Source organism: Pipistrellus hanaki (genome assembly GCF_964339955.1).
Source record: "Pipistrellus hanaki genome assembly, chromosome: 1".
Taxonomy (NCBI): Eukaryota; Metazoa; Chordata; class Mammalia; order Chiroptera; family Vespertilionidae; genus Pipistrellus; species Pipistrellus hanaki.
The window spans coordinates 204,067,960-204,082,183 of NC_140503.1; the positions used below are offsets into that span (position 1 = coordinate 204,067,960).

General features: G+C 43.9%; 1 protein-coding gene across 5 annotated transcripts in view; it reads right to left on the reverse strand.

The window, feature by feature from the left end:
- CC2D2A (coiled-coil and C2 domain containing 2A) overlaps nt 1-14,224 on the reverse strand; it is an 81,774-nt gene that overhangs the window by 13,113 nt on the left and 54,437 nt on the right. For 3 of the 5 annotated variants that reach the window (XR_014796122.1, XM_084896768.1, XM_084896767.1), the window contains exons 26-30: nt 13,913-14,022; nt 12,637-12,733; nt 12,105-12,203; nt 9,282-9,458; nt 3,775-3,978 (exon numbers count right to left, since the gene is read on the reverse strand). Coding sequence is in view for 4 of the 5 variants with exons in the window: in XM_084896768.1 (XP_084752894.1) it covers nt 3,775-3,978; nt 9,282-9,458; nt 12,105-12,203; nt 12,637-12,733; nt 13,913-14,022 (687 nt within the window). In the remaining variant the exon portion in view is untranslated. Of the gene's footprint in view, nt 1-3,774; nt 3,979-7,153; nt 7,175-9,281; nt 9,459-12,104; nt 12,204-12,636; nt 12,734-13,912; nt 14,023-14,224 lie in introns of all 5 variants that reach the window. The other 2 variants (XM_084896765.1, XM_084896766.1) reach the window with 1 other exon arrangement.

The window sequence follows — 14,224 nt, forward strand, 5'->3', positions numbered from 1 at the left end:
GTGTTACTTTTGTGACAGCTTGGATGGTCTGGGAGAGTATTGTGCTAAGTGAAATAAACCAGTCAGAGAAAGACAAGTACCATATGATCCCACTTATATGTTGAATCTAATGAACAAAATACACTGACAAACAAAATAGAACCAGAAGCATGAATACATGAAACAGACTGACAGCTGTCAGAGGGGAGGGACGTTGGGGGCTGCATGAAAAAGCTCGAAGCATTAAGAAAACAAACAATAGACATTAAGAAATAAGCATTAAGAAAACAAACAGTAAGGTGATGGCTAGAAGGAAAGAGAGGTAGATGAGGGTGAAGGGGGGATAAATTGAAAGAAGAAAATATTTTTACCAATCCTGTCCTGACATATATGCATTATTTTCAGGATTTTTGTTCTATCCTGATTTTCACCCACATTGCTATTATGATTGCTATGAAAACAATGTTTGTTGTTTTTTTTTTAATGTTGTTGTTTTTTAAAATTCCTTTCTTTTTTCTTATCTAGCATTATGTGGTTCATCTAGAATTTCTAAGAACCTTTGTTCTCTTTGAAGTATATATTTTAAGGAATTCCCTAAGTGAGAGTTTTTGGATGTAAATTCTCCCAATGTATGTGTGAAAGATAGTTTCACTGGCTATAAATTATTAGTTTGATGGCTATTTTTTCAGTTTTTTGAAGATATTTGTGCATCTCAGAAGTCTAGTGGTCTAACCACTTACTTTTGTAGATTATGTTTTCTCTTGAGCTGCTTTTAAGATCTTCCTTGTCTTTGTAGTTCCCTCTGATATGACCAGATTTTCATCTCTTTTTATTTATCTTACTCAAGATTCACTGGGTTCCCTGAATTAGGTGGTTGTCTTTCATCATATTTTGACAATTTTCAGCTCTTTTTCTTTGAATATTGCTTTTGTTCTTTTATACATAATTTAGTCCTGCTCCCTCCACCATCTATGTCTCCTAACCTTTAGATTTTCCATTTAAAAATATCTCTGTGCTATATACTCTATAATTTCTTTGCATATGTATTCTTTTATATATATATATATATATATATATATATATATATATATATATATATTTATTGATTTTACACAGAGAGGAATTGAGAGGGACAGAGAGTTAGAAACGTCGATGAGAGAGAAACATCGACCAGCTGCCTCTTGCACACCCCCCACTGGGGATGTGCCTGCAACCAAGGTACATGCCCTTGACCGGAATCGAACCCGGGACCTTTCAGTCCGCAGGCCGACGCTCTAGCCGTTGAGCCAAACCGGTCCCGGCTGCATATGCATTCTAATTCACCAATTCTCTCTGTATTTAGTTATATGTTACTTTACTCTGTATTTAACTCCATTTAATGTTTTGTTTAACCTGTTTAATTTCTAATGTTAACTATACAGTCTTTTATTTCTACAAGTGTACTTTTAACATCTGATTGACAATTCTGATAGTCTATTATTCTTTACAAAAGTATTTTTTATTGATTTTTAGAGAAAGAGAAAGAGAGAGGGGGAGAGAGAGAGAGAGAAAAGAAATCTCAATGTGAGAATGTAGTATTGATTGGCCGCCTCCTTCATGTCCCCTACTGGGGATCAAGCCCACAACAGGGGCATGTGTCCCAACTGAGAATCAAACTGGCAACCTTTCAATGCACAGGATGTCAGCCAACAAATTGAGCCACACCTGCCAGGGCAATAGTCTATTGTTCTCTTGTTATGTACTCAATTCCCTAGACTTCTGAAACTTATAAAACATACCCATTTCATATTCTGAATTTGATCATTACAATCTCTTCAGTGCTTGTGACCCAATTCTACAGTCTGTTGTTTCTGTTAACTCTTCCCTTTTCATGGTGACTTATTTCTCCACTGAGGCTCTTTTTTATATGTTTATGTTGCTTGGAACTTTTTCTGTGGAAATTTATTTAGGCTGAGCTTAAAGGGTGATTTTCTAGAAGGATTTGTGTTGCTTCTGACAGAGATCTACACTAACAAGGAGTACTTCATTAGATTTTCAGTTGGAGTTTTTCTGGGTCTTACTGGTTGTGTAAATTCCAGCACTGAATGTGAATAAATACAGCTTTGTGATTAGGAATTCCTAAGGGGTCTGAGAGGCTCCTTGTTTTCTCTTCTGTCCAGAGTCAAGGCTGAGTCAGGCAGGCTTTCTCCTGCAGGGCAGGGGAGCTCCTAGTTCACACTGGTGTCACCAATCAGAGTTCTAATTGTAGTGGAGCCTCTCCTTCAGCCTTCGGCCTGTTCAGCACCCCCTCCCACCCCCTTCCCCTAGCTGCCTTGTGGCCAAGAAAACCCAGCTCTAGGCATGGAGAATTATTCAATGCCTTCAGGGCAAACACTATTTCAAGCCCTCGCCCTTGTGGAATCTTGCACACTTGCTGTTTCCTGTCTCTTCCAATTTCAGCTATGATTTAAAAAATGTCTTCAATGTGTAATTCATCACTCTTAAATGTTCTGTGCTGGGAGAAGTTTTCTTCCTGCTCTACTATGCCAGAGACAATAGAAGTCCCTTTATGGTTTTCAATAAAAGCCGATTAATAAAAAAAGTAAATGAAATGTGGAATACAAGGTGTTTTGTTTTTTTTAATGTACTTATATCTTCAAATAGATATCTCATTATCCTGTTCCTAAATGACTATATTACTAAATTACTAATGAATAACTTATTCGCAGAAATTATTCCCAACACCACCCCCTCCCTAAAGACAGTCAGGGGAGAGCCTGCTGACCTCACGGGCTATGTCCCTGGGAGCCAGGCTGAGTAGCCGTGTGCCGAGGAAGGCGTGTGTGTTTTCAATGGGCCACTGTGGACGTGCTTGGTGTTGATGGCACACGTGCTGTATGTACTCAAAGACTGGAAGGCATTTTTGCTTAATTGGAATTCAGGGATGCTTGTCACGTTAGGTATAACAACACTGACGTGGTACAGTGGGAAGTGCCAGATTCTGAAGTCAGGGCCTGGAAGTCAGGGCCTAGGAAGCTACCCAGAATACATGATGAGGGCATTTATGAAAGACACTGAAAATGTAGAGCCGTGGTCAGCAAACTGCGGCTGGAGAGCCACATGTGGCTCTTTGGCCCTTTGATTGTGGCTCTTCTGCAAAATACCATGGCCTGGGTGTGTCTATTTTGAAGAAGTGGCATTAGAAGAAGTTTAAGTTTAAAAAATTTGGATCTCCAAAGAAATTTAAATTGTTGTACTGTTGCTCTTTGGCTCTGTTGACTAATGAGTTTGCCAACCACTGGTGTAGAGCATCTCCCAAATATCCATTTCCCAGCACCAGTATCCTGTCAGGGATCCAGTAAACACTCAATACATGTTGAAAGAATGAGTCAAGGGTTATTATCCTCTCTGGAACCTTCAAACTTTTCTAAAGAACACAAGCCTCATGGTCCTAAAAATGTTTTAATCACTATTTAAGCACTAATGATCTGAAATTAGTTACTTTCTTAAAAATTGTTTTTTGAGAGAGGAAAGGAGAGGGAGAGAGAGAAGCATCGATGGGAGAGAGAAGCATTGATGGGCTGCCTCCCACACATACCCAGTCCTGGGATCACGCCCACAACCTGGTCATGTGCCCTAATTGGGAATCAAACCTGTGACCTTTCGGTGCACAGGACAATGCTCAACTAAGGAGCCATGCCAGCCAGGGCTATGGTTACTTTCTTAATTGCTATGAAATATGATAGCCAAGATGATAACATATTGAAACTTCAGCACACTTTTAGCCCCAGGCTTGATTGGTCATGACATACTTACTGCGGTGGCCTGTGGGTTGTTGGGATAAGCATTGAGAAGCTCCTGAGGAGGGTTTAAAGGCTTGAGATAACGAGTAACAAAAACCGTCTTCCCACTGATGTCGATCACTGTGGTAAGGCACTGCCGGTTTGGGAACTTGAAGGCACATTCAGCGTGAAACTTCTCTGTTGCTTGGAGCAATTTCTCATCTTCCTGAGAATCAAACTTCAAAGAGAAAGACTCCATGGAGTTTGTATATGATTAGTAGAACTTGCTAAGATCTCGCAGTCAGCCCAAACTAAATGTGAGCTCCAGGAATTACGATTCAGTGATCCCTTCCAACACCACCATGCCCCGGTTCCCTGACGCTTCATAATCTTCAAATTAGATGGATTCATTACATACTTTAAATATACTTAACAGGGTTGAAAGAAAGTAGTTCACCAACCAGCATCCCTATGGGATTAATAAAACAACCTCTAAAATGTAAATGATGAGGTACTAATTCTGATTGATGAGATCAAGAAATAGTTAGATGTGTATTTTAAAAAAAATATTTTTAAATATATTTTTTATTGATTTTTTTTTTACAGAGAGGAAGGGAGAGGGATAGAGAGATAGAAACATTGACCAGCTGCCTCCTGCACACCCCCTTCCAGCTGCCTCCTGCTCACCCACTACTGGTAGTGTGCCCGCAACCAATGTACATGCTCTTGACTGGAATCGAATCTGGGACCTTTCAGTCCACAGACCGACGCTCTATCCACTGAGCCAAACCGGTTTTGGCATTTGATGTGTATTTTGATGTCGGTGTTAGAGGCAAAAAAGGTTCACAAGTCTGAAATATCAAATGCAAAGCTTAAGCAACTTATATTAAATGGACAACAAATTTACAGAAGTGTATGGCTGTACTAAAGAGTTCAAATCCATAACCAATATAATAATAGTAATGTCCTCAGGAAAAGAAAGCAGAACTGGAAACATCACATGTAGTCATTTTAGTGGTTTTCTGATCCAAGATGGCTACCATTTCCCAGACTTCTGACAATAACTCAAAGCAGATGAAACAGAACAAATTTCAATTGCCTTTTCCCCTCAAGCCATTGCTAAAAAGAGCACAAAAAGCAGCTTTTTAAATGTTTTTATACAAAAAATTATTGCTTAGTCTAAAAATATATGCATTGTTGCTTACACTTCAAAGAATTTTGAGTCAAACTCAAATATAGTTTTAGTAAGGAAATTAATTTTTAAGTTCAATTTAGATTCTAGGCAGTGCATGAAGCTTTTCATTTTGTTTTTATGGTTTTCTTTTTTGAGGATGAAAATGCATCTACCTTTTCCTCTTATTCACTGCTATCCCCCTCATCTCTTTATATATTAATATATATATATATATATATATATATATATATATATATTTTAGCATTTAAAATCACTGTTACATGAGAAGCTTATTTACTCTGTCTCCTCTATAGTGTAAGTTTTCTGAAGTCAGGGATTTGGTTTTGATCTTGGTTTTTATCTCCGGTACTGAATGCTACCCAGCACATAGTAAATGCTTAACAAATATTACTCAGTGAATGAATGAGTGAATGGAAACTCCCACATTACTATTTATGACTTAAACTAGAATCGAGTATTCTGATTATTCTTGACTCTCGTATATTGGAGCTAGGCCATGGCTTCTGATTCTAGTTTGGTCTCTGTACCCTGAGAAATTGGGGTAGCGGTTATGGGGGTTCATAGGACAGAGGAATCTCCAAAGGCCCCCTATATATTCCCACAGGATATTCCCCGGCCATCGGAATCTTGACATCATCATCATCATCATCATCACCACCACCTACAACTCAGCACAGTGCCAAAGCATGGCGGCTATCTAATAGGTGCTATGGTGAATACATAAATAAATGGTAAAAGTGAGTTCCTAAGGCTTTGATATAGGTGTGTCATGGGCTCCTACGGTAGAACTGCCAGGCCAGAAAGAATTACAATTTTAGAAAGATGGAGAATTATAAAACAAGGGTGGTGTGGATAAAAACACCCAGTTTGCCTGGCCAGTGTTGCTCAATGGTTGAGCATCAACCTATGAACCAGGAGGTCGCAGTTTGATTCCTGGTCAGGGCACATGCCCGGGTTGTGGGTTTGATCCCCAGTGGAGGGCATGCAGGAAGCAACCAGTTGCTGATTCTCTCTCATCATTGATGCTTCTCTCCCTTCCTTCCCCTCTGAAATAATTAAAAACAAATTTTTAAAAAGCACCTAGTCAAATTCCATCCGTTTCGACTCATTCATTTATTCATTCATCCATCTGGTTATTTGAAACATGTTGCTGAGAGTCTGCGAGGTTACAAGCACTCTGGGTGAATGAGTTTGAAACCGTCCCCTCAAGGAGCTTCTAGTCCAGGGGAGAACACTGGTGAGCAATCAGGTACTTAGGGTACTTGAGCAGCACTTGCGTGGGGATAATGCCCTTGGGGAGCACTGAAGAAGAAGACATAGGCACTGCCCAGAAGGGACAATAGCAATCTTAAATTAAGACTAAGGGCTTCCAAGTTGAAAAAATATTTTCTGCCTGGATGTTCCGTGTTCTATTTTGGTTCTGTAACGAGTGCTTCCTGACGGTAGGGCCCATGTTTAAGCCATTCTTTGTTTGCTTCTGCATCAAGCATGTGCAAGGTAAACACTTAATAAGTATCAATGGCCATTAATACTTATTTAGGCCACTGGGATGCCATTTCATGGCGTGAAACAGTAATTTAAGGAGTGAGCCGGATGCTATGTTGGTAATCTAAGAAGTGCCCAGCCAAAGCTCCATGCTGGAAGAATTCGGGTCATTTGTCATGAAACTAATTAAGGTAGAGCTGCCAGCTTCACCATTTGATTCAACATGAAACTTGGAAGATCCTGAAGTGGCTCAATTCTTTAGCCTCGAGGTTAATATAAACATTTACAGGAAGCTGAAGGGGCTTTTCCCCCCCTTTGAATACCTACAGTTTGACAGCTCCACTGCTCAGAAATAGCTGTCACGGACACTCTGCCTCTGTAAGAAGCAGCTCTGGGGTTTTGTAGCCATGGAAACACTGGAAGGAGGAAGCGCTCAGCAGCAGGTGACATTAAGACCCATGACTTCCTAGATTCAGAGCTAAATAAGAATCCTGACAACATGAAACGGGCCACAAGACAAAGCTGGACATTCACCGTGGAGCTGCAGGCATCTGAAGGTCACAGCTAAAGACACACACACAGACACACACACACACACACACACACACACACACACACACACATACACGTCAGGACCCAGTAAACGCCATAAGGTAGGCAGGGGCCAAAGCAGCGAATGGAAGCGAAAGAGGAACTGTTGACGGATGAAGGGTAAACACAAAAGACGTGGTACCTTTTTAAGCATCTCACTCATCTCCCAGAGGCAAGAAAGAGAGAAGGAAAGAGACAAGAGAAAGACTTCATTAACAGAAACCATCTATTTTCAAAAACCTGTTTTTACCAAGACAATGTTGGAATAAGAGTTTCAGGATTTGCTACTGATCTTTTAGAAAATTCCCTAAGTAAATAACTTTAAAAAAAATCCCATGGAATGGCTCGGAATGGAATGATGGTGGAGGGGAGATTGATCCCCGAATCCTGGCAGTGGCAGGCAGTGGGGAAAAGATTCCAGGTGTGGGTCCTTAGTGTTTCAGGGAGAGCTGCTCTTTCCTGAATAAAGTACAGGACAGCCCTGTGGGACATCGAGGGTGCTGTCAGTGCCTTTAGGACCACGAGGGTGCTGTCAGCCGAGGGACCTTCCTTCTCCAGATGCATCAGGGCACCTGAGCTCCCGGGGGCTTCTCAGAGAAATGCTGCCTGCGGCCACAGAGGGGCAGTGAAATGCTACCAGAGTCAGGAGGACTGCCTGGTTATCTGCTTGGAGGAAGGAAGGCTGCAGGAGGTGGGAACTCCGTCTCAGAGCCCCGGAGGCCTGGAACATTCTCTGATAGGAGGCCAGTGCCTTTGAATGCGCCACGTGCCAGGGGGGTCTCTGATGTCTTTTTTCTAGCCACAGTCACAGATGGACAGCGGTTACAGGGTTTGGAGCTCACCTACGGGGTGGGGTGGGAGAGTGGGGTGGGGACAGGGAGGGGCGGGGAGACTAGCTGCCTATGTTCTCTCCTCATAGAATACACAGATGCTAGAATACACAGATACTGTGAAACCATCCTGACCGGGAGCATCCTGCGGTGTAAACGTGCCTTCTGGCATTCTCTGTAGGTGACCCATTCTGAATATGCTTCCTTTTCTAAACTCTTGAAATGCATGTGTATTCTCACATGCATCCTTGTTACAACTTTGGTGATACAGGTCAGCCTATAAGAGGAATTTGAATTTCGGTAGATTTGTTTTCCCAATCATCCTATATGTCTTCTGCAAATGCCTTACAAATGGGGAGTAACAAGAGTACATTCCCCTGTGAACCACATTGTGGTGCTGAAAAGGAGAGAGAACACATACTCGCGGAGGAAAACCTCCATCTGAGTCTGATGACAGTGGGTACAGAGTTGGCATAGTGATAAGCGCCAAGGAGCTTTTATCTGCTTTTCCAGGCTGATGGTTGTATCCCTGGTGCCCAGAAAGCACCTGCTACATAGAAGATTCTCTACAAATGGAGAGGAGATCAGGTTGCCAGTTGGACAGATGTTTTGTGGCCAGCTGTGCCCTCACTCCCTGGGTGAACCAGGATAAGAGGAGCTTTACTGCCTCACCTCCCACTGGAGACCCACCTCACAAGACAGCGGGACTATCAAAGGGGAAAGCCTAAGTCAAATGCCTGACTTAGTGCTCTGGACAGAGGAGGAACGCAGGCCCTGCTTGTGTGGTGCTTATTACTGTTCGTTCACAATGATAAGAGGTCACGGTCAATATCTTCTCCCCAATCCAATAAGGTGGCACGCCTCAAGGCCGCTACATGAACACAGTACCCGCTCCCCCTCTTCTCCACCCCCATCCCCCCCACTAGGAAGGGTGGGAAACAGCTGCTAACAAAAATACAAGTTCTGGAAGCTCTTTTTTTTTTTTAGAGATGTGCAAAATGAGAGTGCCTGTGCACATATCTATTGTATTTCTCTCCGGAGGCCCTGGAATGAATGGAGGTCAGCCCTGGAGGTCACCTGGCCTTAGAATCGTATGCATCAACTCAGTGCACAGCACAGCCAGGGATGCATGCGAGGTCATGCAGATGCATGTCGGCGTGCTTGCCAAAACACTTCCAGAGGAAGAGTCCTGTTTCGTCTCCCTCCCGCTGAGAAAATTCTGAGAGGGGAGCATGTTTATATTCATCTTGCTCTGCCTAAAAGCTGCCATCGTTGATGGACCTAATTGCTGGCCGGGTGGAAATGCAGACCCACACAGTGGACCTGGAGAAGGGAAACCTCTGCTTGTGCCCCGAGGTCCCAGTTCACCCCAGCATGGCCCAGCGAGCATCTCTCCTGTGCTGCCCACATCAGACATGACCTACATGTGGCCAGACTTACCTTTTCTCGCACCGACTCCCCAGGCACCAGCTGAGGCTCAATGGTGACGAACAGGGTGATGTAGGAGCCCTCACTGAGGCTGCGCACAGGCTCAAAGCCCCGCTCGGCCAGCACGCTCCGCTCCTTGCTGTAGCCCAGGAGGACAGGGGGGATGTCTATTTTAAACGTGCCGTCGATCTGTGAAGAAAATGGTTTGGTTAACATCCTGGTCATTTGTCTGATGAATTCAGCAAGGACTGCCCAGACTGGCATTCGGGGTCGCCCATCTTTCCAGCCAGCCTTTCTCTCCTTTTAATCCTCACCTGAGGATATTTCCCATGGATTTTTAGGGAGAGTGGAAGAGAGAGGGGAAGACAGAGAGAAACACTGATCTGTTGTACCACCAGGGCCCAGGTTGGGGAAGACCTGCAACCAAGGTATGTGCCCTTGACCAGAATCAAACCTCCGACCCATCCCTCCGCAGGCTGATGCTCTAGCAGCTGGCTTCCCTAAGCACTCACAGAAAGGGCTCCCTTTTTTAATAGCAAGCTAGTTAATACTTTGTTCCAGCCAGATAACTTTTCTGAACCTGTTATCAAGACTATGATGTGCCCTTTCTTACACTCAATCAATAAATATAAAAATATTTAATTTTTATTAGTGGCATAGTATTGCCAAATTTATTTACGAGTACATTTACTAGCCCTGGCTGGTGTGGCTCAGTGGTAGAGTTTAGGCCTGAATTTAGGTTCGATTCCCAGTCAAGGGCATGTACCTGGGTTGCAGGTTCATTCCCTAACCCTGGGAAGCAACCAATCGATGGATGTGTCTTTCTCACATGGATGTGTTTCTCTCTCTTAGTAGAAAACAATGTCCTTAGGTGAAGGTTAACCAAATAAATAAATAAATAAATATTAAAAAAAAGAAAAAGAAAAAAAGAAAGGGCTTCATTTTTCACCTTTTCTTGGTCCAGCTGAGTGTGGACTAGTTATGCATGTTGATACGAACACAAGGAGTCCTGGGCTCACATCCTGAATTATACTCTGCGTCTCAACACGCACATTTGTAAAAGGGTGAGGGTAGCAGTACCTCATCTGCAGGCACTGTTAATGATGTACAACACTGACAGGAACGCCTGGTGGGTGGTGCGCTGCTCAGGAGGTGCTGGTTAGGAGCCACCCCCCCTTTCCAGGTGCCCCAGCCTCCCATCTCCACCGTGTAAAACCGTAACGATTTCATGTGATCGCCTTCTATCATCTCCACTATTTCATCTGAACTATTCTATCATCTCCACCAGCCTCACACATGGTTTGTTTTCTTCATCTGCCACACGGGCACATTCTGTCCGACTTTATAGGTGTGTGCATGTTTACGATGTCCTTACCGATGATTGTTCTTGGCGAACAGAATCCGTCATCCGCTCCCCATGTCTCACCCTTCTCCGATAGACAGCGGGGTTCTGTGTACACAGCAGGTACCCAGCAAATGTGGGCTGAATGGATTACAAGCCACTTTCATGACATGATCTAACCACGCAGAGATTCAGAAGGGCAGGGCTTTTACCTCTTGCTGAGTCAAAGCGACAGTATATTTATTAGACTATCTAGCGCTACAAACCAGTTCAGGGCTGGAATGTGAAGACATACCGGTAGAATTCAAATTTTGGTTTCACTCTTCAGTGGCATTTGTGTCTCTGAGCAATAGGGAAGGGTCTTCTTAAATTAGAAGTGGACATGCCTTCCGGAGAGGAAGGGACATTACCTGGGTATAGCCAAGGAGATTCATCCATCCAGAAGGAGTTAGCATATGCTCTTCTGAGTGCTCTTCCCGGTGTGAAATTCAGCAGTGGCCAATCACATGGGCAATTTTGGTTGCAAAATGATGAGCTTAAAATTTTTTTTGTCATTTAAAATATATTTGAAGAAGGACATGTGAATTCTTTTGGCAAGCATGTCACGGCAGTGTCACCGATAGACTGTCCCTTTTTCTGGGGAGGTCTGCACTTCCAAATGACCTATGAGATGCAACCAGCCCGGGCCTCTCAGGGTTGAGGCTTGGTCTTGGCCCTGCTGGATTCTGTGGCCCAGGCAGTACTGCTCTGCTACCCAGTCGCCTGGGGAATTAAAGCCTCCTTCCTCAGCTGTGTGAGATTGGCCACTGTCTCGTGGCTCCATGCCTCTTGTTGCCATGGACTCAGGGCTGGGGCGTTACAGCCACTTCAGAGTCTTTAACTGTCCCAGACTGGAGGCAATAGGTCATGGAAGAGTTGTTAACATAAAGTACCGCTTTCGAAAAATTGCTAAACTCTGAAGAAGGATGTCTTAGTTGAGCGAATTGCTACTAAGAAATGGCAAGGACTCTAGAAACATTCATGAGATGCACTTGAGTCAGTGGGCCGTCCGGTGTGCTGACTGATTTCTTCTTCTTTTTTTTAATATATATATTTTATTGACTTTTTACAGAGAGGAAGAGAGGGATAGAGAGCTAGAAACATAGATCAGCTGCCTCTTGCACACCCCCTGCTGGGGATGTGCCCACAATCAATGTACATGCCCTTGACCGGAATCGAACCTGGGACCATTCAGTCCACAGACCAACGCTCTATCCACTGAGCCAAACTGGTTTCGGCCTGACTGATTTCTTCAAGTTAATTCCCGGCATCTGTCCATTCCACTTTGTCATTTTTACAAGTTTCCACCTTGTTCCACCTCCTCCAGACACTTTCTAGAGTGGTTTTTACGTTCCCCAGGGGGCATGGCACACAGGCTGTCTCAGAGAAAGTTTAACCAGAAAACGGGTAGAGCAGTTCCCCATTCCCATGGCATGCCAACGCCAGATGCTTACCCTCGCTTGGCAATATATTGTGCTAAATGGAATTTTCACACATCCCAGCCAGTGTCTCTCAATGCGTGTGTGGATTCCACTTCCTCTTTCCCGGTCATCCTAAAGGAGGGAAATGATCAGTTAGGAACTCCAGACGCTCACTGGGTGAATTCTGCAGCAGGATTTGGACCGAACGGACGTGGGCTTCGGTCAGACTGACCTAAGTCCCATTCTGGCTCAGATGCTTAATGGTTTTAAGACCCAAAGGAAGCCTGAACCTCACTTTCCTCACTAATAAGTTGGAGATTGAACAGTCTATGCCACAGCATTATTTTAGAGTTAAATAAGTAAAGATGTGTGAAGAGCACCTGGTACAATTCCTGGCACACAATGGACAATAGGAAAGCTGGCGCCCTTTCTCTCTTTCCCCAGGTCTAATGTCAAGCTTCAGACGTTCAAAACACAAGCAGGATGGACAATGGGCTCGGGTCTTCTGTGGTGGACGGAGGGTGTGAGGATGAGTGCGGACATCTTCCTGGAATGGTGAACTCACCTCTAAGACATCGAACAGCACTTCATCAAAAATGTTAATGAACACGTCATCTTTCACGGACTGCAGGCTGGTCATGCTGTAGTCCCCATTGGGCGCCCTGCAGGTGGGCACACGTGACCCGGGACAGGGGAACGGGAAGAATAGAAATGATGAGCACGCAAACGTCAACATTTAAAAAGTGCTCAAACATGAGCGCAGCTGTGAGGACGAGGAGCTGTGCTTTCAGTTAAAGGATTTGTCTGCATAGGGTGGACACCATCACATGTTGCCCGTACACAGCCACACAGAAAGGGCACCAAACCCTCTGTCTGTTGGCAATTACCATACTGTTGTCTGTATATGTTTTTTTTTGTTGTTGTTGTTTGTTTTTTGCTTAATTTCTTCACCTTTTTCACCCAGCTTCCCCCCAACCTCACCCCCTCTCCTCTAGCTGTCAGTCTGTTCTCTGTATCTATGAGTATGTTTCTCTTTTCTTTGTTTGTCCATTTTGTTTATTAGATTCCACATAGGAGTGCAATCAAATGGAATTTGTCTGTCTCTGACTGGCTTATTTCTCTTAGCACAATGCTCTCCAGGTCCATCCATGGTGTTGCAAAGGGTAAGATTTCCTTCTTTTTAAAATGCCTATGTATTTTTGGTACGAGAAAAGCATAATTTCAGAAAACGAGAGAGGCTCAAATTTACTTAAAGCTTCCAGAGTTGGGGAGACAAGAAGAAAGGAGAAGCAGTGCAGGGGTCGTGGGTGGAGGGGAGGGGAGGCTTGGGCGATACGTAGGCAGAGCCAGGAGAGTGGCGTCCTGCAGTGAACCTGAGTCTCACAAGTTGGACATTTTCCCTCTTTATTCTTTTTTAACATCCTCACCCAAGGATATCTGTTCCATTGATTTCTAGAGAGAGTGGAAGGGAGGGAGGAGGGAGGAGAAAGAGAGAGAGAGAGAGGTCGATTGGTTGCCTTCTGTAGGTACCCCTCCTAGGGCTGGGGAACCCACAACCTCGGTATGTGACCTTGACTAGTAATTAAATCCCTGACCCTTCTTTGCTTTACAGTCTGACTCTCTAACTACTGAGCAAACTGGCCAGGGTCCCACTTTATTCTTGACGGGAGTCAGTTGTGGCACATGAGGGAAACCAAGGGGCTTAGTACCAGGACTCCCGATTCTTGTTTCAGCTCATTAGCTGCACAAACTTTCACCTCAGCCATTTCCTTCTGAGCCTCTGTTTCCTTCCCATCTCTTCAAAACATCCTCTAGCTCTTTAAAGAGTACCACGTGCTTACCTAAACGGAAGTTCAAGTTCTTCATTCCAGCTGGGGTTTGGTCCTTCAGCGGTCGTGGTATGGCAAATGGTTCGTTGAAAAGAGACTTCTACAAAAGGACGTACTAAAACCTTAAAATCAAAAGCAAATTGTAAGAGTCCATGCAGCTAGTTGAATTTTTCGCTCTTGGTGGAGGTGGAATATGTTTGCTAAATAGTATACACCCCCCCCCCCCAAAAAAAAAAAAAAAAAAAAAGAGTAAACAGGCCAGGAAGTTTCCAGGCAATTCTTAAACACATAAGGGGTGAGATTCTAAGCAGAGACCCAGTACTG